Below are 27,971 nucleotides of genomic sequence, written 5' to 3' on the forward strand. Positions count from 1 at the left end.
TACTTATTACATCTGGATATTTGTCCCCACGATGTTAAAATATTGTAGAAAGGATTAGAGAGGTGAGGTTCCGGAAAGTATCAATAGACAATATGTTCCAAACACTGTTCCAAGTTGCCTATCAACAAGATTTTTTTTCCCAAACCCACCGTCCACCCCTTAAACACCTCTGTTTCCCCACTTCCCTCTTCCAACTCCCTGCGGAAAGAATCGTTAATTTAATATGAAGGGCTCTTTTTTGTATTTTCCTAAAATTCTTAAAATATCAATACAGTCTCAAACGGTCGTTGAATGCTACCCTATCATGTATGCTCTTTGGAGATACAGAAATCCAGTCAGGGCGGCACGTTTCAACAACGATCTAATTCTAAAGTGATCTCGATACAGGTATATTACAACAACAAATGACGTACTCGTCGCCAGGTTTAAATTCGCTAATTATCGACAGATGTAACTAATATTGCCCTCGCTAAGACAAGGAACATGTTGGACTGAGATATTGCTGAAACTGCAACCGCCGTCCTGACGACATCCAGTGTAGCGTCCTTATCACCCCTCGGCCCTCGTCTAACGGGTGCAGATTGCAGACGAGAAGGGAGTCGTTAGACTTGCCAGTAGGATAGAGCTGGAAAATGATACAATGCTTCACATATGGGAAACTCATAATATGAGCCTTTAATTGCATGACAGTGTATATGAAAAAAATCTTTCCCTCCTCATTCCGTCTGCAAACATACAAGAAAGATAATTAGTGACTGTGTTTTCGGTTATTTCCCCATATCCAGTCTCAAAGCAGGCAAAAGATAATTAGTGTTCTCGAACGCACTCTCCCCTCCCCATACCAAAGCCACTTATAAGATATTTACGGCCAATTCTTTGACAGGTCTCGCTGCGCGAATGACAATAGTATCCGGTCTCAAGAAATGACCTCACTGCCACCCTACTCTGTAACCTTTCCAGTAGTGGGGCGTGAATAATGGTCCTGACCAGGCGGTCAGTCGCGAATGTGACTACAACAAGTTGACCACAGAACCTTAGCAACAGTCATGGCGCCAAGCTGGTTTATACCTGTCACAAGCAAATAAAGTGACTTGGCGGTTACATGGTAACAGGATCTGCTAATGTATTCTACCTTGATTTTTCTTTTATTTCCCGGTCCTTTTCAGAGCTTCGAGCTTTTTCGATTTATTTTACTGTAACTTAAAATTGACGATATACGAGCAGCCGACACAAGACATTGATAAATGTACAGTGAATAAAAATGTAAATGCAGGGAAAAAAGATTCGTTGTTTCAAACTATGGACATCCGCCACCAATATCTTTTATGGGGGAGGGGGCAGGCCCTTCTCACTTCAAAATATCATTCAATAAATACTTGTATTAATGTAGAACAGAGTAGGATTACTTATTTGCGAACAGACAAAAGGCAAAGAAAGGACTTTGATGAGGGCCGTGCATGAACGGGGGACATTTTGCACACCTTTATATATAACATGTTCCCTCGCCCGTAAGTGTCTAGAAGCTTTTAACGTCAAGTAGTAATGATATTCAACTTGAAAAAAAAAAATTCCGGTCACACTTTAGCAGTGGTCACCGCATGTTTTCACCATTACAGCGCACATCGGCACGATTTATCTCATCATTACCTTGTCATTACCGCTGTAGACTACAATCCATTACCGTAAAAGCATGTGAGAACTTACGAAAAGTAGGAAATAAAAAAGTTATGCAAAGGAAAGAGTACTGCAAGCTTCCAAGCCTTAAAGCTAGTAGACCAATAAAAGTTAAGTGGTTTTAAATATCCAGATCAGTTACTGTTGTCCTCCAGCTGTTCGACAAAACATTTTAATGATCACTTTTTAAAGACTGTTCAAACGGTTTTCCAAGAATATCTGAATCAGAACAGGAACTGTTCCAGGAGTTTTCTGAAATTTGTTTTCATTATAACAAGTTGCTGAGTGACAAGTACCCGTGAAGATATAGATCGAGAGGAGAAAAAGAAAAAGAAAAAGAGAGGAGGGGATAAAGAAAGAGATTCCATGAATATAAATTACAAAATGAACAAAATCTTTACTATGAAATATTGTTAACTATTTCAGAAAGCGAAAAATAATTACTATTTATTCTTCATGTTCTTGGTTAAGAAAATCACAGCTTGTGCGCTTCACATTGTGTTGATCATAGTATATACTATTGACGCATAGCAAGCTGCAACAACACCGCCTGAGAGACACTCCACTCTAAAGCTCTCAAGTGAAAAGACTTTCCAAAGGTTGCCTGCAGTTAGGGTACAAAGCACCTGTCTGAGGACCGCTCCTTTTAATCTCACAAGACTTTTGTTAGCAGCTGCCACTTAAATCAACTGATCTCTGTCTCTAAGGACCTGAAAGCATAACAATACCAGGATATCACGGACACACCAGGGAAATAGTATACTGTTCTTCAGTTGTGCAGGTGTCGCCATATTCAGAACTTATACTGAGCCGAGCCATACTTAGTGAAAGTGTTAAGTGAAAGCAAAACTGCACGATGGGCTAAGCAGATAAATGAAAAAAATGTTAACGATAAGCTTGCAGGGTTTAAACGGTAAATGCTGATCCTTTTGTTCTGTAATGTCCTACTAGTGTGAGCACACTAAGATAAAAAGTAGAAAAGGAAGGTCACCCAAGGTGTAATAAGATTATCGTCCTCGACGGCATGCCTACCACTTTGATTGTCAGCTCCCCGTGGCTCTTACTACTCAGAAAACTATTTTTAAAAACTATAAAAAAAAATTAATCACTAAACTGTAGTATATTTTTGAAACCATCCACATAGCAAGAATCGAGCGAAGGTCGCCAGAAAGAGGCACTAGACCAGGTATTTGAGAGCTACTCTGCCCCTGATCTGCTTATCTATGTGCATGTTGCTTTTCATATTTGACAAAAACATCTTGACGTTAATGTAATACCTAATTATTAATCTGAAGCTGTCAAAAATCGGTTGAGCTGTAGACCAACAAGGTTCCAATAACTGATTCTGTTTGCCATCAAAAAAGACGTCTGACCACCAACAAAACTGCGTAACCTTCAACCTTTTACCCACAACCCCAAATCTCTATCGTCTGAAAACGTGACGTTTCCGCAACTCAGTCCTGCTTTCTGCAATGAATTTTACTTAACACGCTTTTCTTTTAGACCGTTACTTATCTTAGAAGTTGGGATTTGAAAAAAAAGACGAAGGAAACATACTGAAAGTTTTTTTCGGGACAACGCCAGGATCTCTCAACCTAATGCAAAAATTCGTTTACCAACAAGTAGTGCGAACAGAAGATCTTGAACAACAAGAAAATTATGAAAATAATAAGCACAGAAGTAAACGAAAGTCAAGCAAAATCACAACAGATGTATGCTCTATGACTAGCTATAGACACAACAGCATTAGTTACCTCATCAAATTCATCCATATCACAACTGTATGCAACCTGGAAGTGTACGGTAATAAATGTTACTGGACATCAAAGCTATTTATTAAAGTCTCCCAGCAAGGGACAAACATAAAGACGGGGTCTCTAAGTCTTAAAAAATGCCATGAATGATTATCAGCATTGCAATTTGTAAGTTTAAAAAACTAATCCATTACACTGTCAAGATGCATGCGCCTTAACCCTTTATTTGATGGTCAAAGATCGAATTGAATAACTGCTGTGCATGAGGCTTGAACTTTAAAAAAAAAAAGTAAAACTGACAAGGCTGATTAATATACAATTCCCTGGGTCCGTAACCTCTGCATAAATCCTGTGGAGAATATTCTGCAATTTCCCCTTCACCCCTTGCGCCATGAGCAGAGATAATCAGCTCAGCACGCAAGCCCCTACCCTTGATGAATGACACGTCGCCCAGTTACCCTGGGTGCTGAATACCCGAGGTAGCCGGCGCGACGTATGCTACGTTGTTTCTCCACTTTCCATATCTCCAGCCATGACAAGCTATTCTCTGCTGTCTTGGCTGCGCAAAAATCTATTTCCGTGAACGATAACCAAACTTCGCTCAATGCCAATACTTTTTGAACAAATTTCTACTGCTGAATATTATCAAAACGGAAGGGTATGGAATACATTTCACTTAATTCTGTCATGGGAAATAGAGATTTTAGCAACTAATTTATCAGAAGAATTGGGATGAAATTTGCAAGGTATTTTAAGAACTATTGGACAAAGAATGCAAAATATTGCTCTTTATATATATAACATAAATCATACATTTATATAATGCAAATAGAAAAAATAAATCAGCAATGCGTAAATACAAAATCACAACAAATCAAAACATTTTCAGTCAGTTCAGTCTCTTGATCTGAATTGATCTGAAGGGGTTACTTGACGGATGCAGCAATTAACACAGTCACAGCATTCAAATAACAGATATGTCTGGTCAGACATATTAAAATAACATGCAGCAATGTACGTAAAATAAGAATAACACTATACATATATAATGCATACATGAATATGAACACTTATAATTGTCGAAAGAAATCGATGAATTCGATCCTTTTTATGAAGTTAATTTGCACAATACCACATTATTACAATTTTAAATCCAGAAAAATGTTTACATTTGTTTATTATATTTGTGTCTTCACTTGTTTCTGACTTCTATAGAAACAACAATTGTGCAGTAACTGCATGCACTATATTGTCCACTTTACATGTGGGTAACATATATATATACTGCAGGTACCACAGCAAAGCGTAAAGTGAACAGACCTTGTGCAGACAAAGTACAGTATAAGCCTATGAGTAATACAGGTCTTGCACATACACGTTTATATATATATAACATCCATATTATATTACGTACCCCCCACTAATGGCCCACGCACGCGCGCTGTCAGCGTGCGCAACTATATAAAGTTCTGCTGTGGTTTCGTGGCATATCGAACATGAGTGTAAATTACCAAGTGGTAAATCTACAGAATGTACGAAAGCCTCAGAACTACACGAAAAAAATTTGTTATAAAATTTATCTTTCGTGATTGAGTCGAATAAAGGAAAAATAAAACTACCGAGTTTGTTGAACTGCAGCAGACGACAGACACAAAAATGTAACGATTCCTACCTCAGTCACACTCGTTTCGGTGTCGGCGAAATAGTGGCGGCGAAAACTGACGAGTTGGAACTAGCAGCCAAACGGAGCTAAAATCAGCTGGGACAGGTTGTAAGACTTTTACCTGTCAAGTGAACGCCGGCTTCGTCTTATCATGTGCCCTTTTTTTTCCATTCACTATGATTTGCGGATCAGCTAATCCGCACAAGAGATCTCAGCAACAGCAAGTTTCATTGGCCAGATATGACCTGTTGCCTGAGAAATGACCTTAAGCGTCATTCGTGGAGCATTGCCAAACTTGTAATTGCCCAAGTTTATCCAGCGTGGAACAGCTAGGCTGCAATCTTCTGCATTTAAGAATGTTATTTATACCCAAATATACTTTTATTTTCATGCGACGTGATGTGCAAAATAAACATTTTTATTCTAGTTTCGAATACTTATAGCTTTGGTTTATCTCAACCAACCAAACATTCTCTCTCATTTCTTCTGATTGCCTGTCAACAAAGCAGCATGGCAGGTGGCGGAGCACTGCGTGTCAGTCAGGTATTATACCATTAGTACTTGTTAATATAGCATCTGCAAGCAGTTATCTATGCTTTTTTTCCTCGTGTGGCTTCCCAAATCTATTACTGGGGTTACCAGTTATTCGCAAAGCGTTTATGATGAAGAAGGACGTTCACGACCTTTGAACTCTGTGTGCGTGAGTGTGTATACGTGTTTGTGGGTGTGTACACTTGTGATGGAAACTATCTTCATTTCTTAATAGCAGTGTTGATGGTGCATGTATATAGCGTTTTCGACAGTCTAATAAATAAATAATCGACATAGATAGCATTCTAGAAACGTTACGCTGAAAGACTTTTTACACTTTAAAAAATTATTCGAGCAGTTAATTGCTGTATATAGTAATGAATGGATGAATAACATTGACGTGGGCAGGTATGTTATTGACTATTGTTTAATCAATCACTTTTGTCAGCAGTCTCATTTAGAGGGGTACTTTTCAGACGAATCTGTTCTAATATTTTTTTCAGCTCGATTCTGCAGAACTGGATCGTGAAATGGTCACCGTCTTTAAGACGCACTTCAGTCAGCTCTTTAAATATTTTCAGGTGGTGTTTCTTTATTCGCTTTAGAAAGCTCGCACAGTGTTTGGTCCACTTGAGACACTTCGTGCTACAGTAAAGACTCAGGATATTAGACAAACACTTCAACAGGTTTCTGCCTTGAGCAATTTGACAAATGATAAAAAAATATTTCTACAACTTAAAAGTTTGACATTTGAACAACAGAACAGACATATAATACCATTCTTTGCTCTTTACATGAATATTGCTACCTATACTCTCTTATTATTTTTCAACTTCTAGTATTTTGAAGTGCTGGTTTCTGCTTTTTGCATAGTTTCTTTTCAATCAAAACTGAACCCACAGTATTGTGTATCAAAAGTGAAATGTACTTAATGTAAAATGTAATTCACAAATAAGTTTTGATTTACACAACTTACAAAGTTGTAATGCTCTCATCAAAAATAGATTTAGCATACCTTTTTCTTGAATGAAGGTAGTACTATTAACTACTATCCATGACCTCCACTATCATCTCTACTTCCATGACATACTCAATTCTTTAAGAAACCTGTCTGTTTGTTAAGAAATGCTCCAAAAGAGACCATTTTTTCTCCTTAAACATTTTAAGCAATAGGGGAAAAGCTAGCCACAAAAGTTGTGTTGCTTTATAGGACACTGCTTTAACATTTTTGTAGAAAACTGCAAATTAGTATTTTCTGATCATTTTATTCAGTACAAGTAAAGATAATAGTCCTCATAGATCATTTATGAAAACTAGTCTTCTTAAATTAAAACTATCATCAGCATGTTAATTAAAATTTTCTTTCCAGACCAGCTTTCTGGGACGGTTTGACCCAGAAGTGACAGCACTAATCAAATTGATAATATGGAAGGTAAGTGAGAGTGCACACACATGTATACATAAAGTGATAGTTTATGGTTACAGTAGCCATTGCAGTTGCTTCTGCTTCTGGCTAAAGCTGATAAAGATGACGCAGTGAGGTCTGGCAACATTGGTGGCTTAGATTTCCCTTACTGAAACAGATGGTCTGTAGTGAATTCCACACTACTATGAAAGTGGGAACCATAAAGTCCTGGTTTCAAACCTTGGTTTAGGGCATGTACACTTCTCCTTGAATGTGACACTCGTGCACAGCCTGCCCTTTGGCATTTTCTCCAGGTACTATCTCTTCCCTTTCATCATTCCTTCCACTCCTCCTTCAAACTTTTAGGAACACACATTAAACATCCCAATGACTTTTTTCTGTGATATCATATACTTGGCTGCAGTTTTTGTTTTCCTACATCTCAAAGTTTTTCATTTAATTAATCGTTTCGGTAAGGTAGACTTTATAAATACAGGCTTTGTTTGACTGTTTCAAAAACAAAATAAGTGGTGCTACAATGTTTTTAGCATATCACACTTATACAATATTTCAGATATATATGCTGCATGTAAGTCCAAAGATTAAAGTCGCTACAGATTTATCACATTTGTTAAGTCTTACATGGATCTTTTATGCCTTGAGAAGGAAAAAAACTTCAGATTATTGGAAAATACAATCTTGTCCTGAGCTTAATGATTTAGAAAAATTATTTTGTACTGTAGTAATCCTTTAACCCTCTTAGCACAATAGGCCATGATCATGGCTTTGAGGGAAGCACGGGGAAGGCAATTTTCATAACTTTTATTGCAAAGTTCAAGTTTTCTCCTTTCCAAAAATGTATAAGTTTATTAGTGTAATGTTTACCTCAGAGCATCAATAATAAAAATAAATTTCACCCACTGTTGTCTTCACAATCTTCATTCATAAGCCAGTCATTGTAATGTTATATTTTTATATGGCACTAAGAGGGTTAAAAAGCTTAGTTTATTGTTTGTGACCTAACACCATTTAAAAGCGAAAGAGTACAGAAGGAGGCTCTCACAAGAAAAAGTGAGAAACCTTAGATCTCAAGAAATTCAGTCTGATTCAAACAAAACAGGAGCACATGGTATGTGAAACTTTATGTAAGAGGATTACTAGTTTTAAACTTCTTTGCTGTTACTCTGGATTCTTCCTTCTCTTATGACTGAGCTGTTTGCTTGCAGCATGAGAGATGGGTATAACAATAAGAAGAATATTGCTATTATAGTATTAGATATGCCTTGAACCAAGTAATACACAGCATAAAAGTTATTAAAGTGGTAAAAGAATACTTAATGCGGCACTGGTATGTAGCACTTTGAGTAACTCTTTCTCTACACTCCCACCCCACCCATGATATTATGGACCAGTGAGTGGATATAAAGCAAGAGGTTATTACCTTTACTTTCATGATTTCTTTGGTCATTCATTCATGCATCATGCCATATCTATGCATGTCACTAAGGTGGAAGTGTCAAAGGACTTACCTGAGCTTCATCATCATCTAGGTAGTAGCCCACTGGTGTTTTGATGACCAGGTAGCTTTGAGGTTTGTAGTCAAATGCTGCAGGATGGGAGACTGGTGACCTAGAAGACTTATATGCTTTGGTGGAAAACTGTGGTTTTTCAAGCTTTTTAAGTTGACTGGGAGATGGAGAGTCCAGCAAGATTTTTGCCCCCGATTTCCGCCTGTGCGATTCTGCCTCCTCAAAGATATCACTGATGATAGAGTGACCATCTTCCAAGTTCAGCAAAAGTTCATCTGTCTCTGTCAAGGAGACTTTCTCTCGTCGTGGTGGAGGCAGCCTCATGTAGCAAGGGCTAGTCGTGTGGGTGTCATACTCCTCCAACATGTCGCTTCCAAAGTTTTCTTCATCACTGACACTGCCTATGTTCTCTTCTTCTGAGTCTGCGGTTTCTAATGGAATCTCTGCCTTTACAAGAGTTTCTTCAGTATCATGACCCAGGTGTTGTTCGTTGTATAGGGGAGACTGTTTGGTCTCTGACATCAGTGACACTGGCCTGGAAAGGTACTGCTGCAGCTGCTGTGGCTCTGGTGATGGTGGTGGTGATGCTGGTGATTTCACCTCTTGTGCCTCATTCTCAGCCTCGCTTTGTTCCCCATCTTCTTTTGTATCCTCTGTGTCCTGCTTTTCAACTGGGCTTTTCACACCATTAGATGCAGTAGCACCAGTTGCAGCAGGATGCTGATCTTCCCCGAACTTGTTGTCGGGGGAGACAACTTCAGCGGCAATAACCACTGACTCTTCACTGCCCTCAGAACCAGATCCTTCCTCAACCTCATTGTCATCGTCGTCATTATCAGCAGCATGAGTCTCAGTGGTGTCATCGCTTTCAGGATTTCTGGTTTCCGACACGGCTTGGTTCTCCATATCTGAAAACGAAAGTTAAAAATCTCGGATATTTAAAACCGCGAAGCCGTACGGTACTGTTTCTAGTCTCTTCAGGGGCTTGTAAATAGTGAAGCTGATAAATCTGTCGGCACCGCACAGCACATCACACAAGACAGGCCATCAGGACTAGTGCCGACACTAATGTCGTACCGCTGAACCCCCTCCCTCCACTTGGAACCCACCCACCACCATTACCAGTTCATGCAGGTCACCGTCAGAATGGCGTAGCAGAGGGTAGACTCCCCTTGCTGGCGGAAGCAAGATGGCAGTGCCACCGTGTTACCTCGCACGGTTCTGACACTTGTCACATACAGTAGTTATCGACCACCGATCACCGGCTCACCTTATTGATCTGGTGCGGGCACGCTTGTATCGATCGGGTCCTAATCGGTTCAAAGTAGGCGTAATCTTCTCCCCACCTTCCACACACCCTTTCCCCCTGTCCTACTCTCCTGTCTTTCCTGCCAGCCCACCTGCACAGAACAGCAATAAGTCGCGTGCGTCTCCTGGCCCCAAAGTCCGTACTCGGGTTAATTTCTGATGAACACTATAGCCAGTTCGCTTAAACATTAAAATTGTAAACCAGTTGACGTGCTTCACTGACCACCACCCTTGTTTGCTAACATTCACTTTATGTTCGAACAGCTAGAGTGACCAATTAAATAATCGATTCTGAAAGTGTTGCAGAAGCGGGCTGTTCTAAGAAAGCATAAAGCTACCTCTCAAAGTATCAGCACGAACGTTCGATGAGTGTGTTAGCCGTGCGCAAACAAAGTGAGTGGTACCCGACTAGGTGACCATTCGTTGTCTGCCTAACTGTTCGCTGGCTAAGTTTTGGATTCATATATCTGCTTCGATCACTTTTAGTGTGACGTCCATATTGTCGTTAGGTTGATAAAAGGTCTGGGGGTGGTTGGTAGGGGAGGAACTGGGTAGCTACGGTGTACTGCACCATTGTTAAACGAGCTTCTAGACGAGACAGGGGTGGCGCTGACACAGGTATACTTGGCCTGGCAGATACATCGCGTGCTTCACCCTTGTCTGCGGGTAGAGGACGTGTCCTGTGTAGAACCCTGAAGAACGAATGACCTGTTGTCCTCCCAACTCTCCTAGTGCTGTCAAGAGGGTGTGTGTGTGTGTTTAACATAGTTCTAGTGCCTGCATTGGAAACAGATACCTTCTAGACAGTACTCCTTATTCATTTTACTTACGTGTGGTTGACCGTTTACAGCTCACATTACATTTTATTCTGTATTTTATTTACTGTATTGAAACATTTCTTCCAGTAGGAATGGTCGTTATGGCTGAAAGGCGCGACTTGAGCACTGTCCATCGTTTCAACCTGCTTTTTGTAATTTCTTATCCCCATGTGAAAAACCTTTGGCCGATCTGTGCGCAGATTTCATGAAATCAACAATTATTTACAGTAGATAGAGATTTAAATCCCCCAGCCCTCGGAAACCGAGGCTTACCTGGTTAGGCGGCTTAGAGAAAAATGCTGGTGCAACAGTTCGATCGCTGCTGTGCTAGCATTCTTATATCAGCTGTTTTTTTATCGCTTGTGCATAAATGCCCGGGTGTGTTGGTTGGTGTGTGCATACTTCCACAGCTAGATTCTTTCTCGAAGAATATGTGCTTGCAGAAAGAACTGTCTCCTTTCCACTCGAGCGCAGACGTTCGTCCGCGCATGTTTCTGTACATGCGTGCGTACGTACATGCGTCTAATCGCGTTCACATTAGCATATCAGCTTTGTTTTGCTATAGAGACTAGAGAAACGCCCAACCCACCTGCACCACCACCACCCCACCTGAAATACCACTTACCTAAGGGAGCGACACTGTGTGCTGACTGGTGTATGTTTACACCCCTTTTACCACCCGGCATGCCACTTACCCAAAGAAGCGACACTTGGTCTCACCCGTAGACAAGCAGCAGGCCACGACGATGTCGACAAGGCACTGCCGAGGACCTGACGAGATCAAACCGCTTTGTCACGCTACCCGGAACCGGGGGCCAAGTCCCGGCGGCCAGCATTGCTACACGGAGATCAATAGGTAAGAAGAAACTCCGTTCCTTCCCAGCCACCCACCCACCTACCCAGCCCTCACAGCCTGGTGGTCAGCGCAGTCTATCTCCAGGACTTTTTAATTTGACTGCGTGTAAATATTTATCAAATAAGGTCACATATTCGACAGAGTGTCTAGACATAAAGGTCCTTCTTGACAGGACAAATATGGACAAACGTTGGACCCAACTTTGACAAAGATTTTACTTGACTGTTATACCTAAAGCACACACACAAAACAAAACTTTTGCTTTACTTTGTCACAAACGTTCGTCCTTATTTGTCTGGTTAAAATGGCCCTTTAGTGCTATTGTTGGATGAAGTGGAAACTACCCCAGGGATTGGCCGCGGGGTAACCTGTTCTTGTGAGAGCGTGTATAGTTCCTGAAGGCTGCTCTCCCCTCTCTGAACGGAAGAATAACAGAAGGACGTATTGTTTTTTTCTGCAGATTGATTTGTTGGTAGGTGTGAATGTGCCAGTTTATATCACTACTGATAAGAACCATTTGTCTGGCCCTGTGAGCGGAGACTGAGCCACTGTTTATTTAAGTGTTACGTTGGTCAGGGTTATGGTGTAGAAGCAACATTGCTGTTACAAAAATAAAACAAAACATTAAAAAATAATATATTTAATGGAGAAAGGGGAGAACATTTCTTCGCCAATGTACTTAGATTTGCACACGGGCATCTGCACGTGCTTAACGCGCGCTGTGATATGATCTGTGTACAACAGTATCGAGAGTTTAAAGCTTAGAGGATTCGTTGGTATTCTTTGAGTCAGGTATTTGGTATATTTGGTATATTACCAATGTATGGCGTGTTGATGCACGCGCACACAGAGACTTACATTCAGTCTAAGAGAAGGACAAACAGGATGTAATTCTATTATATTGGTATCGAACAGTTTATGGATCGCCCATAACCAACCTTGTTACTTCAGACTATGATTAGAGACTAAGAGCAATAGTTCCTTCGGACAAAGGTCACGAACTAGTGTGAACACGCACACACGTCTAACGGCTAAAATGGAATTCACTAGAACAGGAACGCGCGCACACACACACACACAGCAACTCACACGAAAATTCTTCTCTTTCTCTCACCCACACATACACACGCGCGCGCAGTCATCTTCGCCAACGAACCTTAATGAGTGTGAGGACAAACACATATATATATTTGATCTTATCTTGCCTTTTAACCGTTTTTATCGTAACTTACAGATTACAAAAAAAGGTGTGAGGTAACCATGATTGTTCGCTTGACAAGAAAGTAAACTAGACGAACTTTAAACGTGCGACAACGGGAACTTTGATGAAGTAGGGGTGGGGTAGGGCCTGAGGGGCCTGAGGGGCCTGAAATGTTATCACGTAAGCGAACGTTGCCTGTAGTATTGTGCACACTGGGGCCCCGAAAGCTTCTCTTCCACCCTTCTACCCACTTCTACCGTCACTTTGTGTCTCAAAGATTTGTGAATCCGCGGGTGTTGGGGACCACAGGGGAAAGAGCGTTGCTTACACCGTCACGCAGTATAGCCGTCAATGGGACTTTGAGTATGATGGAATGGCGTGCTTTTCTTGCCGTTCTCTTTAGTAGAAGTGAAGGGAGTATGATGTAATTGTTGTTGTTAAAGCCCACAATGTGATACATAAACATGACTAATTAATAATTACGCTTTGTGAGTAGAAAAACGTGCTGGAGGTGGGATAACATGCATTTTGCTTCCTGCTTTTTTGCGCGCGCATGAGTGTGTGTGTATGTGAGAGAATGGGGGCAAGTTTTTTAAACAATATTTTGTAGATAAACCTTGCTTTAGTTGCTGATTGCTTATTGTAAACATTGTAACAATTCCAAAGAAGTATTATTTAAAATCAAGCAGTGGGATAAACACTTCTGCAGGTGCTTGAGAGCTAATTAACCTTTCGTGTTTAGTTGTAACGTTCTTATTATTTCAGTCTTTTGCTGCATTCGTACCACTCATGTGTAAACTATATATTTAGATAAACTAAACGAATACAGCAAAGCCTTAATTCTTATTGAGACAAAATCCACCAATTATCAGTGGTGACGAGAGAGGGAAATCGTCCAGTTTGCTTTCATTCTTCAGACACATATAAATTCAAGTTCATTTATTTAAAAACAATGCTCCAAAAACTCATATATAATACATATAATCATTGCAGACTGTAATCATAAATGTTTGCAAGATGTGTTTTTCCTTCAGTTGTCCTTATTAGACTGTAATGCAAGTCTGGGCCAGCAACTTTTGGGCATCCGCTATGGTCAGACACGTGGAAAGGACACGGGCAAGTGGATGTCGCTGAATCAGAAGATCTGGTTTGCAGTTATTTCTATAGGCTGTCCATGGTTACGGGAACGACTTTCTGTATTCATGAACTTTTCGAGGTTGTCTAATTGGGAACCACAGGTGAGGAGGAACAACTCTGTCTTCTCATCTGCCTGTTATTTTCATTTCAATAATACTGCACATGCTGTTATTAACAATAGGTCATGATCCAACTAATTTTTGTAATGCTGTGGAGCTTTTCTATGTAATCTTAAGATCATCGGGATGTTGTCTGTAATGCTGTTGATGTTGCATATATGTGTAATACTATGGATGTCTTGTAACTTTTTCCTTCCTGCTTTCTTTTGTCCATTTATTTTTATGTACATCTGTGAGCTAACTATTTTATGTGATTTTTCTGTCACAGACTGAGCACATCTTACAGTTAATAGAAACATGTCTCAAGGTGGCATCTGTTATAAATTTCCTGATCTTCCTTCGGCGTGGTGTGCATCTGTCTATTACAGAGCGTCTTTTGGGTTTGCGAGCTCAATTTCCTGAAAGACAAGCAATTCGACAGGCTAGTAATTGTCAGATTCAGTTAGGAAGCTGGGGAGGAAGCAGAAAGATTTAGTGGAAAAAAGTGGAGAGTGAAAGAAAGAAATAATTTTGAAATAACAGTCAGCCTTTCATTTTTATTTATGTGCAAGTTATCTAAATACATCTATAGTTTGATTAAATTTTTTTCTGCTGTTTTGCTTGGAGACACGGAGAAGTCTTCACAGATATGAAAACACTTTGATGGGAGTTCTTCTGGTTACTAATGCACCTCTGTTTGAAATAGTGGATTTTTTTTTTCTTTTTGTGGACAATATATAATGTGATCTATTAGCATCAGCCTTCTATTTGTGACAAGTGTTTGACATCGTTTGTTTTTCAGGTCAGCTTCGAGTTCATGACAAGAGAACTACTATGGCATGGCTTCGCTGTAAGTTTCAGTCAAGATTGTCCTTCTTGCGATCTTTATTAAAACTGGTGAATTTGATGATATTCATAAAATTTGCTCTACACTTTTGTTTGCCACTCTAGAAATAGGCTGGATAATGATTTTAGTTAATTGGCTTTGTCATACCAAATGTATCCTTGACCTGTATTTCATTTTTAAAGTGAAAATGCTGACCTTGTTACTTCCTTCTGAACAGTTTTGGTTCTTTTCTTTCACTCTGCCATTTCCAGGAGCTTCTTGCATTTATTCTACCACTGATAAACCTCCAGAGGGTGAAGAACACTGTGTTACGTTGGATGGCAGCAAAGAGACAGAACTGGCAGTCTCTTGATACAAGAAGTCCTGCTGACCTCACTGCATGTGTGGTGTGCGGAGAGTGGCCAGTACATCCTCATCATATAGGGTGTCGTCATGTCTTCTGTCACTTCTGTGTCGCAGTATGTACCATTGTGTCATCATGTCTTCTGTCACTTTCCTGTTGCAGTATTCATTTATTGGGTTTTGTCATGTTTTCTCCCACTTTTGTTTATATTATGCTGAGTTTTATTTCATTTAAGAGCACCCAAATGATTTTTTTACACCTTGTGTGTTATGATGAGGTCTTTGTTTCTGATTATTTGTCAAGTCTGACAGTAAATAAGAATAGCATTACATTCAGCTGTTGAGTGATATACTTTGCTTTGAAGGGCACTAATTAATAAATGTATGGATGTAAGAACAAGAGAGATCTGAGTCAAACTACCACACAGCAGATGCAGGCACAAAAAAGATAAATTATTGTAGGATTTGACACAAGAAGTGTGTCATTCTTTCTGAAATGCATTGAAGGCTGACTTTAAGCTTTTAGCAAGTAAAAAGAATTGGATTGATGAGATGTGGCTTTTGTCATCTCCATTCATACGCAAAATTTCAAATCATCTTTTTTCATGTTTTTATGCTTAGTTTGGAAACTGTTTTAGCCAGGCTTTAAGTCTTCATAAATGACATAATACTAAAGTTGTAATTTCAGGTTAATTATATTGATGCCTTGTATCATATTTTGATCACAATAGTATGCAATCCAAACACTTGCATTTAGGCTTGACTATGTCATCATGTCTGTTTATACACAGAGCAACCTCAAAGCAGACCCTGATTACAGCTGTCCTGTGTGTGGTTCTGGAATCCTGAGGACTGTAATGGCACCACAGCCAGTCAGGCTGACATTAGGTCATATGGATCTAGCAAGTCAGGCCAACATTAGGTCATCTGGATCCAGCAAGTCAGGCCAACATTAGGTCATATGGATACAGGATAGCCAGCTCAACACTTCATCCATCTGTACATACCAATGCCAGCATATTCATTTGTAATATCATTTGATACTCTGTTGAACTCATTAAATTTGATATGCATCTGTTTTTAAGTAGAGAGTACATGTGTGTGCATGCGTGTTTTAACAAACACACCTTCATGCATACATTCTGCAATTTTAACAACCATATCTTCATGCATACATTCTGTAGATTTTTGCCAAGAAGATGATGTGGGGTTGTGTGAAAGGGTGGAATACATAATAACACCAATACTCTTATTGTTGAACAATTGTGGGATCATGGTGCCAGACACATCTGCTTACTCCAATTTTTCAATTCCGGAAAATAGAAGAGCACAATGTCTAGGATGCAAGGGTGTATTTCTTTAAACTAGTTGGCTAAGGATAACTGGACACACAATTATGATGGGAACATTTGCAAGAAAACTGTGGTATTTAAAAGAAAGCAAACAGCAAGATAACTGAGTGATTCCCTGTTTGATGAGAATAAATATGTTCACTTTCTTCTGCATCAGGAGTACTTGCATATAAAATGCACAGTTCCTTAAAGCTCAGATCTGAGTACTGAGATGAACAGTCATATTGATGTAAAAGCAATGTTTCTGGAGAATGACAATATCTTCACCATCTCTTGTGCTCTTGCTGCAAGACAGTTAAGCAACACACTCATGACAAGTATACTGTTGACATTAAGAATTTCTGTGCAATCAATCCACATCTGCTTTGCTTCGCTTCTAGATGTTGTCTCCCAAAGAGCTCAGTTTACTATTTTGTGAGAGGCTAAGAGTTGGTCTCCACAGACTTACAGCAATCCAGTTTATAATAGTAACATATATATACAGAACAACATTGACTAAGCAATCAATCTCAAAAGCAGCATTTTCCTGATGCAGGGTTCTGGCCATGAGACCAAAAAACTGAAGTTTGAATTATGAATATATATATTTTACAAAAATAGACATCACATATCCCCCAAAGTTCCAGACCCTTCATCTCAATAAATGAAAAAAAGAATTCTAAAGGTTTTTTTTTTTTGCATTCTGTATTTGGCAAATATGACAACCACAGCTGAGAAATTATATTTTTTTAAATAATTCTACTAGCAACATGAAACATTTTTAAAAAGGTTACATTTCTTAGATATGTCAGTTTGTGACTTCTAAAACTATAATTTACAGCTATGTTAAGTAGAAACTGTACCACCAGTAGGCATTTTAAACCAATATGCCACAACATCCCAAGAAGTTGAAAACAGCAGCATCTACACCTGTTGTCCCTAGCTGAATGTCCCCAAGTAGGAGACTAGATAATCAGGAACACAAAAATTAAAGAAAGATAAAACATTTTCATTTTAAAAGATCACTATTCTCGCTGTACTTTATGCTGTGCGTGAAGGAAAAAATAGCAGGAAGGAAAACTGCAGTCTTGGCAAGAACAAGTTCAAAAAGAAAAGAAAAAGAAATACATCACAAAACAAGCACAAGGTTAATAAGTTGTTTGGCAAAAAAGGTAAACTTAAAGTCTAAAGCTTAGACATTGTAAGTGTCATCAATCAGCGAAATTAAAAAAAGACATGGCCTTTCTAGTGTGGTCTTGTCTCGGGGGAGGGGGTCAAACCAGAAGGATATGCAGACTTGAAATAGTTCTTGGAATAACAGGTAATACTTGAAATCTGTCATGGAGGGATACACCTCTGAAAACTAAGCTCTCTGATGCTCTTACACACACACATATATACCGTATATGCATAAAGTTATCACTGGGGAGAAAAGCACCAAAGCACAGTCTGCACGCACTTTAATGATAATTATCTCTCTGAAATCTGATTTAGCCCTCCACTACATTAATAATCAAGGAATCAAAACTTTATATGACTAAACTTAGCATGCCCAGTGAGGGTGTAGTTAATTCAGTCTCATTAAAGCTAAAGCTATAAAGATTGAATAATTTTCAAGTTTAGGTTTCTATAGCATGATGGATGGTGCTGAAATACAATACAGCATGATTACATTATGGCATTTGGCATTAACTGGCAGGGGATGGAGAACAGGAATGGGAACCATTTACACGAAAAGTAAGATGTCATGTTTTGTCTTGTAGTAGTCAAAAAAGCAAATGCTTTTCTTAAAGAGACAAGCCAAATAATAGCTTAAGACTAGAGAACAGTGTACCATCATATCCATGCCTAAACCAGGTCATGATGGTAAAATAAACTTTTCATGCATAGATTGAAATCTTCATGGATTTGCATGAATCCCAATGCCACAGGCTCCAAAACAATAAAAACTCATTTTAGCAGGCAACAGTAAGCACACCTAATTATAGGAGTCACAGGCATACAAAAAACTGCCTAAAGCCAGATGTATTATTATTTTAGGCAGCAGTTTGCAGAAAAACATTATTTTTTTTTTTTTGTTGAGATCTTAAATAATGACTTTTTGTTTTAGTGATCTTTGAAGATTTTTCTACAAAAGTGTGTTTCCAGTTACCCCCTTGAAAAGAGAGATAATTATTCATGAAATGAGATGGATTTCTGGATGAATAGAGATGGTTCACAATGAAGTGGGAATCAATTTACATACAGGAAGAATATGAGAACATAGATTCACTTATTATGCTAAGTGGCAGAGGCAAAAAAATACAGTTATGCATAATCAACTTACTCGTTAAACCCAGTAATTTCCTTCATGAAATGGTTTGCACAATTTGTAATAATGCTAGAAACCTGTGAAGTTTGAACTGTCTGAGATCATCTTCAAAAGAATTGACAAGCCTAAAAAGTACAGGAGCTAAGGATTTTCCAGAAAAACCCTCACTTCCAATATCAAACTACTTACTAATCTTTGAAAAATACTTGTTAAATTTACAACCTTGATGGAAATGCTGGCTGAAGATGGATTTTTAACCCACAGCAGGTCCTAGATTTGTAGCACATGAATATTGTCTGATAGAAAGTGACAAAATACCATTCCCATCTTCTATGTTTTCCAAATGTATCTGAAACCTGCAGCGATTCAAGATAGGATCATCTTCCATTCCCTATTCTTGAATGCAGTACTTACTCCTCCGGAGAAATAAAATTCCTAAATATTCTAACTACAACAAAGTAAAAAGTATTAATCAAACAATAAAATACCACAAATGCAATCTCCTTATTTAAAGTTGCCACAGCAAGGTGTGGGCCTTTAAATATGTAAAAATCATTGCTTCCATTGCACAAAAAATAAAAAAGCCATTGTTCATGATAGTTATGCTGAAGGCACAAGGTGTTAAAGATAATTTTATGGTGTGTGTATGTGCAGCCAGTGCACTAAACCTCCATTATTGCACTTGGCCACTTGAACAGTTGCGGTCTGAATAAAAGATTAGTGCCTAGGAAATGTGTATCAGGAAACTAACTTCCATTGGCTCTCTGTACTTCTAAAACTACTAAAAAAGAAGAAAGGTCTCCCCTCTGTTGACCTGACAAATCATTAACTCATGCAAATAGGAGTCAGGATTCAACATGCATACACCTAAGTTCAAAGCATTTTCACAACAGGTGTACAAGCTCACTTGAGCTATAATGTAATAAAAATATTTTATAAGTTTTAACAAAACAAAATGGACACGTTCACAATATTTAAGTAAGAAAATGGGAAAAGCATTATCACAATAGGGTTGAAGAATATACCACTTCATATACTGTGTTGTGGTTTTCAATTCATTGCCCTTTTTGCAGATTGCAAATTGGCAGGATTCCTCCATATTCACACATCTAACAACATGTTTTTACTATTTACAAAGTTTGCTGATAAAATTTCTTTTGTTAGTCAAACAACATGAAACAAAAATTTACATAAATGACATTCTTAAAGTTTGAGAAAGATCACGGACAGAAGAACATCCACAAAAACTGATCATAACACTGGGTTAAAAAAGGCTAAATAAAGCCTTTCAAGTATCTGACTATTGCACGCTGTATAATATCTGTGCACCTTTTAGCAGCCCAAAGGTATTTGTTTTGCAGTTTTCTTATTTAGTAAGGGTTAAATGATAAGGATGGAAGGGTTAAAACACAATTTCTGTCTTTTCCCATTTGTCTACGAGTCTGGTAGCCATTTATGAGTCAACAAAAACTCAAATAATTTCTAGCATTATCTAGAATTTAAGGTTTTTGTGTTGTAATACAAGCAATGCAGCAAGTACAATAACTGACCAATTTAAACAGGGTCATTTATACAAGTAAACAAATTTTCCTTCTTTCCTTCTGTTCATTTAACTCTTCCTATACAATTCGCACCTGCAGATGTAAATGTCTTCACGGCTACAGTTCCATAGTATTGATTTTGTCCATATTGAGTGAGTTAAAATTTTCTTTATTCTTTCTCATCTTCAAAATGATGCAAATATTTATGCTTCAGTTTGCTGGTATGTAGCAAAGCCTTTCAGTAACGAGAGGGCAAATACTGAACAAGCAGCCTAAGCCCAACCACAAAAAGGGAAAGCTAACCGCATTCTCTCCAACTCACACTGATGATAGCAAGCTTGCTATCTCTTAATCCTTTCTTATCCTCAGCCACATAATTTGAATAGAGTATAGAACATACAGATTATCACAGTATCAAACAACCATACAAAAAAATTCACCACAAATACAATGTTACATTTTTTTCAAAGCCATATATTTTCCCATGAGTTCCCAATTGTTTTTATTGTTTAAAAAAGAAATTGCATTGGGTCCCTCTTTAGTCTGCACACCCTTACACAGACCAGGAGATGCACCTTTAGTTGATCCCATTGGCAGCATATCCAATAAAAATTTAAAGTAAAAAGTTTTATCAAAGTGTTTAAATACCAAGAAAAATTTAAGATTCCCAGTCCACATTAAAGACATTAGCAAGCATCAATGTATTTCTCATAATCATTATCTATGCATATCAATGTGCATATTGACATGTTAATATGTGTATTCATAAGAATAGCACAAATAAAAGTATGTTCACTGTCTCATGATCAGGGGTAATCAAAAATGTGAAAAACAAATGCAGTAGGATAATGTGATATATATGAATTACAATCACAATGCCTCCAATGAAAATGTAGTAGCATTTGTCAGATTTTAAAAAATGGCAAAAAATAAGAGCAAGAAACACCACTTAGAAAAATTATTCTTTTTGAATGGGAAGCAAATGGTAAATATACATCAACCTATCTCCTCTAAATTTCATTAGTAAGACAAACTGTACTGATGACCTACCTTTTTAGCTGATTTTGTAACACATCCATAAAAAAGAAGATTCTCTTATCTGCCCTTTTAATCACCGGCTAAAGTGAGGAATTTAAAAAAAAGGATAAGTTTGGCTCAAGAAGTTCTCTGTGGCAAATGATCGAAGACTTCATAATGGTATGTTACAATTTACATTACTGCAAACAGCAAGTTCCCACCAGGAAAGGTTCTGCTTTGCCACAGCAGATTCTTGACTGTCACCATTTATGTCAAAATATACAAATAAACACAGCCACCTCCCTGTCTCCATTTCAAATATTAAAACAGCAATACCCAGTGAAAGTGAAAGCTTCAAGAATGCCCCTCTTACTGTCGCTTGGTCCACCATCATGTGAATGTCCCAACTATTTTCTTCCCCTCCACCATTTCCTCTTCTAATACATTATCTTGCTGGGTCTCAGGCATTCACTGCATAACAATGATTCTTTCATAGGCAATTTTTTGTTTTGTTTTTGTGCTAAACTACATGTGAATAAAACAAGGTACTGATGTCTATTGATGATCTGCAGAAACTCTAATTAGTAAATTTAAAAAATCCTCAATAAATGACAATGGCCTAGGCAAAAAGTGTTATTAAAATATTTAGAATCGAAGTATAAAAAAAAACTTAATATACAAAAACTGTATTCATTTCTTGATGAGTTGCTTTTGCTTTCTATTACTTGATGAGTGAACAGGAAAATTTTACCAAAAGAGTGGCCAAGAAGTAACTCTGCTGTAATTTACTGCTTACTGCCCCAAACAATGCAGTCTTCAAAAATGTTCAAGCACTGTCTAGTTTCATGGAATGCAAGCATTTTTGTGCCAAAGCAAAGCATTTAAAAGAAAAGTGTCCCTTTCTTCAGGACACAAAGCCCAGCCTATGCTAGCATGTCTAGAATCAAGACATTCAGCATCTAGACAGCAGAATCATCAATGTGCCCCATTGCTGTTCATGCTAATCGAGATGTGGTCTGAAGAGTTTGTTGCAGCAAATACAGTCTGTCCAACTGCTGGCCACCCTTTGCAAGCAATATCATTTTGAATCTGTTTGTAGCGAGACGGCTTCTTGCGGCCAATTGCGCGGTACAAGCACTTCATGAGTCCACTGTCCACAAACAGCCACTGGAAATTGCAAGGAGTCAGACAAATTAACAATTCTAGGACAAATATTTGTGGACAAAGTATTTTCTTCACCCTATCTTTATTATTATAGTTTCATAAAACTGCACACAAAAAAGAATTTAGCAGAAATTATTATAAAAAATCTAAAGCATTGTTTGTATTTCTGGTTACATTATATTTTATACTATAAGCAAATCAAGAAATAATACATACCTCCAAAAGACTTGACAGGATCACAAAACCAGAACTAATACCAAATATTGTCACGCGGAAGGTGAAGTCTGTCTCATGCAAAGGCTTCATCTGTTCAAAAGCAAGAAAGAGCATCAGGGTAACATCTCCCTTAATAAATTTCTTTTTTAATTACTGAAATTTTTAATTATTTACTACTCAATTTGTTTTTTATGGTTGTATTTACTATTATTACAATTTTTGGGATGGATGACAACAGTTTTTAAAGAATGCAACCAAAATGTCCCATAGCTATGTGCTTACTGCATCCGACTTCAGAGCAGTAGGTTATGGGTTTATGGCTCACTTGGCTCTGTGAGCAGAAAACTCCCTCTCCAACCAACAGTAAACAGGTACCTGCTCTCCCAGAAAAAGCTGATGGTTGCATAAGAAGATGCTTCATCTCTGCTTTCTACATGCTATGAACAAGACACAGTTACCCACTCACAGCTCACTGCTGTAATGGATTCCAGTCTACACAATCATGCTCTTTATAAGAGAAAAAGAAAATGGTGGACGTATAAATGTGAAAATCTCACCTCAAAGAAGTTTTCAATTGGTGACAAGGGCTTCAGCAGCAGGAATGTAGAGAAGGAGAATAACAGGATGATGGAGATGAGGAAAGGAACTGTGGCAAAGAAAGAGTGCAAATGATGTAAAAACAAAAACCAAAGACAAAAATAGAACAAACTGCAAGCCTTTTATTTAGCCAGTTACTGTCACATACCCATAGGTCATCGTTTAAATCGTTTAAAAAAACAATAAAAAAATAATTTTAATGTTAAACCAGATTCCAGCTCTTTATCACAGTGAACTGACATGCCATAACTTTTCATAACTTTTTTAGAACTTCCTTTAGCTCATTAACAACAGAATAACCTCAATGTAATACAAAACAGATTTGAAGTCATGAAGGACAAACATCTTTCCACTGACCATTGGTGTAAATAGGCTTCCTGAAAGGGGGTCCTTTGGAGAAACTGATGGCCACAGCTATGTACATATATGATGAGGACAGGAATAACACAGTGCTTTCCCATGTCTTGGTCTCGGATTCTGACTCCTCATCGTCATTTATAAAAAACCTGTACACAAGTAGAATGAACATTACCTAAGCAATTTTGACAGTTAGAAGTGGATTTACAGTGCGAAGATTCTGAGGTGGAAAATGACCCATGCAATATTGGGTTTCTATAGAAACATGGTCACAGCTTTCCAACACTTACGGCTGTTCTCGCAAGTAAAAGAGGACGCCCAGCTGGAAGGCTGCTGTGACCAAAACCTGAACCATAATGGACACTATGTTGGAGGTCTTCATCAAGCTGTCTGGTGGCTTCTTTCTCACTAGTTTTTCATATGCTCCTGTGTATCCCACTGTAACAGAGGGTTTTCTTTTTCCATGATGTTGATAGATGTGAATAAATCTTGCTCTGAGATGTACATCCCTCAACATGCTAGTTCTAATTTCTTACTGACTTTACTTCAAAGCAGAAACTAAAAATAAAATGACACTCAAAAGTCAAAATAGAAAAAGCTCTACACCAGTATTTTAGGATGCAATAAAAAATTTTTTTAGTTTTGGAAGACAGTTTTGTATTTTAAAACAGGACTTTCTGAAAAATGACAATAAGATGACAAGGAAAAGTGACAGTTTAATGTAAGTTTAAAATGTCGTTATCATCCCACTTACACAAGACTGCAATGGTGGTAGTGATAACAAGATCAATGTAGAGAAACTCCAAATCTGACAGGTTAGTCTGGAACTGCAAAGGAAAAAAATATATAGATTGAAGATCTGAGGAACATTTAGATATTTCAGCTTCAAAGTGAATTTGGTTTTTGGCTGAGCAGCATTTTACCTTTGGCTTCATCTCCAGACTTGTTAGGGTAAGGTTACGGTCAATACCTATGTTGGCTCCTGCATATGACCTTGTTTTGCCTTGCTGACGCTAGATTTGCAATGCTAAGGATGAAGCCAACATTTATATCTATTGCTGATAGGCACCTGGGCCAATCCTTGCATTCCAGTCACTGAGTACACCGAGCTGTTCGTAAAACTTCTCTACATGCATGGAAGGAAAAGTGTAAACTTGGACATTAACAGTTGCTCACAGGTGAGTTCTTTCACATTACTGCACTGGTATAACATGTGGACATCCCAGATACTAATAGATGTTCCTTTTCTCTACTTTAAAGCTGTTTTGGATCCAGAAGCACATTTTTTCACTGTCCCTACCCTAGAGCTTGCCAAACAGCTTATAATATCTTGACACAAAATCATCATCTTTCATTCAAATTACTTACAGTGTACAGGATGAGGACGGAGATAAACTGTATGAAACTGTAGAGAGCCATGTACTTAAAGGCACCAAAGGATGTTACCAGGGCTGCACGGCCCTCTCTGTCAAAACACAAACAACAAAACAAAAAAAACCTATCAGTTAAACATAGCAACAAAAGGGAAGCAATTAAAAACAAAAGGTTGTACATGATGCTACTTAAAGGTCAATTTAAAGTCACTCCTTCCCCTGCAAAATAGCTAGTGAAGAACTTTCCTATGTTTAGTACATTAAAACAGTTTCGATTCCAAATTATTAGTCACAGTTCACTATACATCTTGTACAAATGACTGATTTCATGGAAAATTTTATTCTATCCATGTAGTCTATCAATTTTTTGCAGATTTAATCATAAATATTTTTATAGGTAATTTTTTTATGATTTTCCATGAACTAGAACCCGTTAAGTCATGACTGACCACAAAGAATCACGACCCACCTCATTGCTGTGACCACACACTCTATGTTGTTGATGCGTGATGTGAAAGGGGCAGCAACAGAAGCCTCAGCTTCTGACAGCGAGATCCCTGCATGTGCAGCCTTCAAAGCCTGTCAAAATCACATTGAAACAGATCTGAAGAAGTTCCCAGCAATGTAAAATCTCTTTTATGGTATGACAAGGAATGCTAACTTGCACCATTCAGTGCCCTTTACCTTACAATCCATAGCAGAAGTAGAAAGCCCATATAGCATGCATTAACAAGAATCAACATTACTTGCATTTAGGTAAAATGCACTTTAAAACATATATTAGAATGTAGGGGAAAACATCTGCACATTTAGACAATTAGTTTAAGTTGAATGGACAACATTTCAGTAGTACAGTCTGCTGAAAGAAAAGGTATCATTATTTTAAACGTCGCCATGAAAACAATTACTATTCTATAAAGGAGTAACTGCAACAAGAAAATTGGGAAAAAAACCACCACTTGAATTTCATGTGATGTGATTACCACAATCTTTTGCATTGACAAGTTTTCTGTACAATCTGTTATATTAATGTATTTACCTCACAATCATTGGCACCATCTCCACACATTCCTACAATGTATCTAGAAAAGAAAAGAAAAATTTCATCACTCAGACTGCAAGACTGACCACCATCAACTAATTATGAAATAGTTTAGTTGCTTCACAGCAGAAATTATACTAACTAAATTGGTAACCAAAATGACATAAAATAATAACTGAATTATAATTGCCAGAACGGCTGATTATTTACAGTAAGCACTATCTCCTCTGGCAGACTAAATGAATGCAATGTAAGATCATGTAAAAACAAACAAGTTAGTGATATATTCATTCTTTTTTTTATCTTTGATGTAACACTTATGCTGATCAATCCTAAAAAGGGTGAACAATGAATAAAGTTTTTATGTTTCTTTCAAATTAAAGCATTCACTTCGTAAAAAAAAAAAAAATTAAAAAATAAGATTATGCTTTATTTCTCAACATTTAAATAGTAAGTGAAGACTAACTCATATTCTTGAAGGTTTTCAATCAGCTGGCACTTTTGATCTGGAGACATGCGGGCAAAGATAGTTCCCAGAATACACACTCTAGGTAACAATTCAGGGAAGTAGTTAGTAACAACTGCGAAGGTACGGCCTGTGACTGCCAGGTGTGTTCTGGGCTCTTGCTCTCCAATTTTGATAGACCGATACCCCTGCAAGTCACAAAACACCACATCAGACTGACATCCAATTATTCATCATCCAGCATCATTATGATTAACTGCAGGCAGAGAAATATTCCATTTATTTTCATCTGTTTGTCCTGCATACCATAGCATGTACTCTTCTATATTTTTATAGTTTCTACGCATCTTGTAATTCTGCATAAATGATCATTTCTTCAGCAAAATCTGTGACAGCTATAATAGCTGCTTTAAATGAAAAGTTTACTGGCTTTCTTCTTCACTCTTCATTTATGTATCTCTTCCAAATCTTAAGGATGCAGTCACTATTTCTAATCAGTTTATAAATTATCTCTATAATAAAATCATACATGCAGATAGACCATGATGCTAAAAATGTATCATCATACATAAATTAATCATCAGCCAGACTCATTAAGCCTGAGATGCACAGTAATGCATGCTGAAAATTATGTTAAAAACACAAAAGAGAAAAAAAAAATGGGCAGCCATAAAAAAACAAAACAAAAACAAAACAAAACAATCATGACAAAGTCTTCAGAATGAGATAAGCATAACAAAATGCAAATATCTAAATTTTGGCTTAAAACACAACTTTCCACTGTAGAGACAACAACATTAATTCCTACTTTTGAAAGAATAAGAGTCAAGATAACCTAATGCTTCAGCTAAAATGCATATACAGCTTATTACAAAGCAAAAAATGTCTTGTATGACAACAAGCTGCTACTACTCAAATATTATTAACTAAGATTATACAAAATTATATTACTTTGCACAAATTAAGAAATGCACTTGCAACAGCAGTATGAAGCTCTATTTTTGATATGGCATTTACAAATTCACTTTGCCAATTCATCTTCTGAAGATTCTTTTACCAGACGTCTCAAAATATATAACATGCATTGGGGTGAAAAAAGGATCACAAGGGACCACAAAAGACATCAGTATAAAGGAAGAATAAATGAACCAGTTCAATTGTCCACTGTGGTTGATAAAGTGATATTTCAATAATTTATGAAGGATACATATATATGCAATAAACACTGATCAACGCCTGATCTTATATGTGCCCAAAAATGTCCCACTCCCCACAAATCCTGTAGATTATTGCTTGAGAAAGTGTTGCTCTTTAATATTCTCAAGTCATGCAATTTGAAATGAACAACAGGACAAATACACGCTGAAATGCATAAATAAGAAGAAACAAAAAT

The 27,971-nt window shown here is 37.8% G+C and overlaps 3 protein-coding genes across 14 annotated transcripts in view; 1 reads left to right on the plus strand and 2 right to left on the minus strand.

The window, feature by feature from the left end:
* LOC112556330 (rootletin-like) overlaps nucleotides 1–11,383 on the minus strand; it is a 51,633-nt gene extending 40,250 nt beyond the window's left edge. For 3 of the 6 annotated variants that reach the window (XM_025225207.1, XM_025225208.1, XM_025225206.1), the window contains exons 1-2: nucleotides 11,308–11,383; nucleotides 8,557–9,464 (exon numbers count right to left, since the gene is read on the minus strand). In XM_025225207.1, coding sequence (XP_025080992.1) covers nucleotides 8,557–9,464; nucleotides 11,308–11,368 — 969 coding nt within the window. In that variant the 5' untranslated portion in view covers nucleotides 11,369–11,383. Of the gene's footprint in view, nucleotides 1–3,428; nucleotides 3,462–5,100; nucleotides 5,257–8,556; nucleotides 9,465–9,826; nucleotides 9,985–11,307 lie in introns of those variants that run through there. The other 3 variants (XM_025225209.1, XM_025225213.1, XM_025225212.1) reach the window with 3 other exon arrangements.
* LOC112556340 (peroxisome biogenesis factor 2-like) lies at nucleotides 5,511–16,238 on the plus strand. Its single transcript, XM_025225237.1, has 8 exons — nucleotides 5,511–5,634; nucleotides 6,126–6,203; nucleotides 6,992–7,054; nucleotides 13,774–13,977; nucleotides 14,264–14,416; nucleotides 14,777–14,824; nucleotides 15,073–15,279; nucleotides 15,955–16,238. Exons 1-8 carry the CDS (start codon nucleotides 5,602–5,604, stop codon nucleotides 16,117–16,119), a joined length of 951 nt encoding a protein of 316 aa, XP_025081022.1. The 5' UTR covers nucleotides 5,511–5,601; the 3' UTR covers nucleotides 16,120–16,238.
* A 942-nt stretch (nucleotides 16,239–17,180) lies between these two features.
* The window catches only part of LOC112556331 (probable cation-transporting ATPase 13A3), a 45,010-nt gene continuing 34,219 nt past the window's right edge, over nucleotides 17,181–27,971 (minus strand). For all 7 annotated transcript variants that reach the window (XM_025225216.1, XM_025225215.1, XM_025225218.1 and 4 more), the window contains 10 exons: nucleotides 26,579–26,766; nucleotides 26,110–26,152; nucleotides 25,540–25,649; nucleotides 25,066–25,162; nucleotides 24,452–24,524; nucleotides 23,988–24,135; nucleotides 23,698–23,846; nucleotides 23,301–23,389; nucleotides 22,744–22,833; nucleotides 17,181–22,530 (listed from right to left, as the gene is read on the minus strand). In XM_025225216.1, the coding sequence (XP_025081001.1) occupies nucleotides 22,339–22,530; nucleotides 22,744–22,833; nucleotides 23,301–23,389; nucleotides 23,698–23,846; nucleotides 23,988–24,135; nucleotides 24,452–24,524; nucleotides 25,066–25,162; nucleotides 25,540–25,649; nucleotides 26,110–26,152; nucleotides 26,579–26,766 (1,179 nt within the window). In that variant the 3' untranslated portion in view covers nucleotides 17,181–22,338. The remainder of the gene's footprint in view (nucleotides 22,531–22,743; nucleotides 22,834–23,300; nucleotides 23,390–23,697; nucleotides 23,847–23,987; nucleotides 24,136–24,451; nucleotides 24,525–25,065; nucleotides 25,163–25,539; nucleotides 25,650–26,109; nucleotides 26,153–26,578; nucleotides 26,767–27,971) is intronic.

Source organism: Pomacea canaliculata, linkage group LG2 (genome assembly GCF_003073045.1).
Source record: "Pomacea canaliculata isolate SZHN2017 linkage group LG2, ASM307304v1, whole genome shotgun sequence".
Lineage (NCBI taxonomy): Eukaryota > Metazoa > Mollusca > Gastropoda > Architaenioglossa > Ampullariidae > Pomacea > Pomacea canaliculata.

Bases quoted from the DNA above. Each gene is read 5' to 3' on its own strand.
- LOC112556340 (XM_025225237.1), top strand. From the start codon at position 5,602: ATGGCAGGTGGCGGAGCACTGCGTGTCAGTCAG. The intron at 13,978-14,263 runs GTGAGGAGGAAC...TTTCTGTCACAG, and splicing joins TGTCTAATTGGGAACCACAG to ACTGAGCACATCTTACAGTT. The intron at 14,417-14,776 runs GCTAGTAATTGT...TTTGTTTTTCAG, and splicing joins AAAGACAAGCAATTCGACAG to GTCAGCTTCGAGTTCATGAC.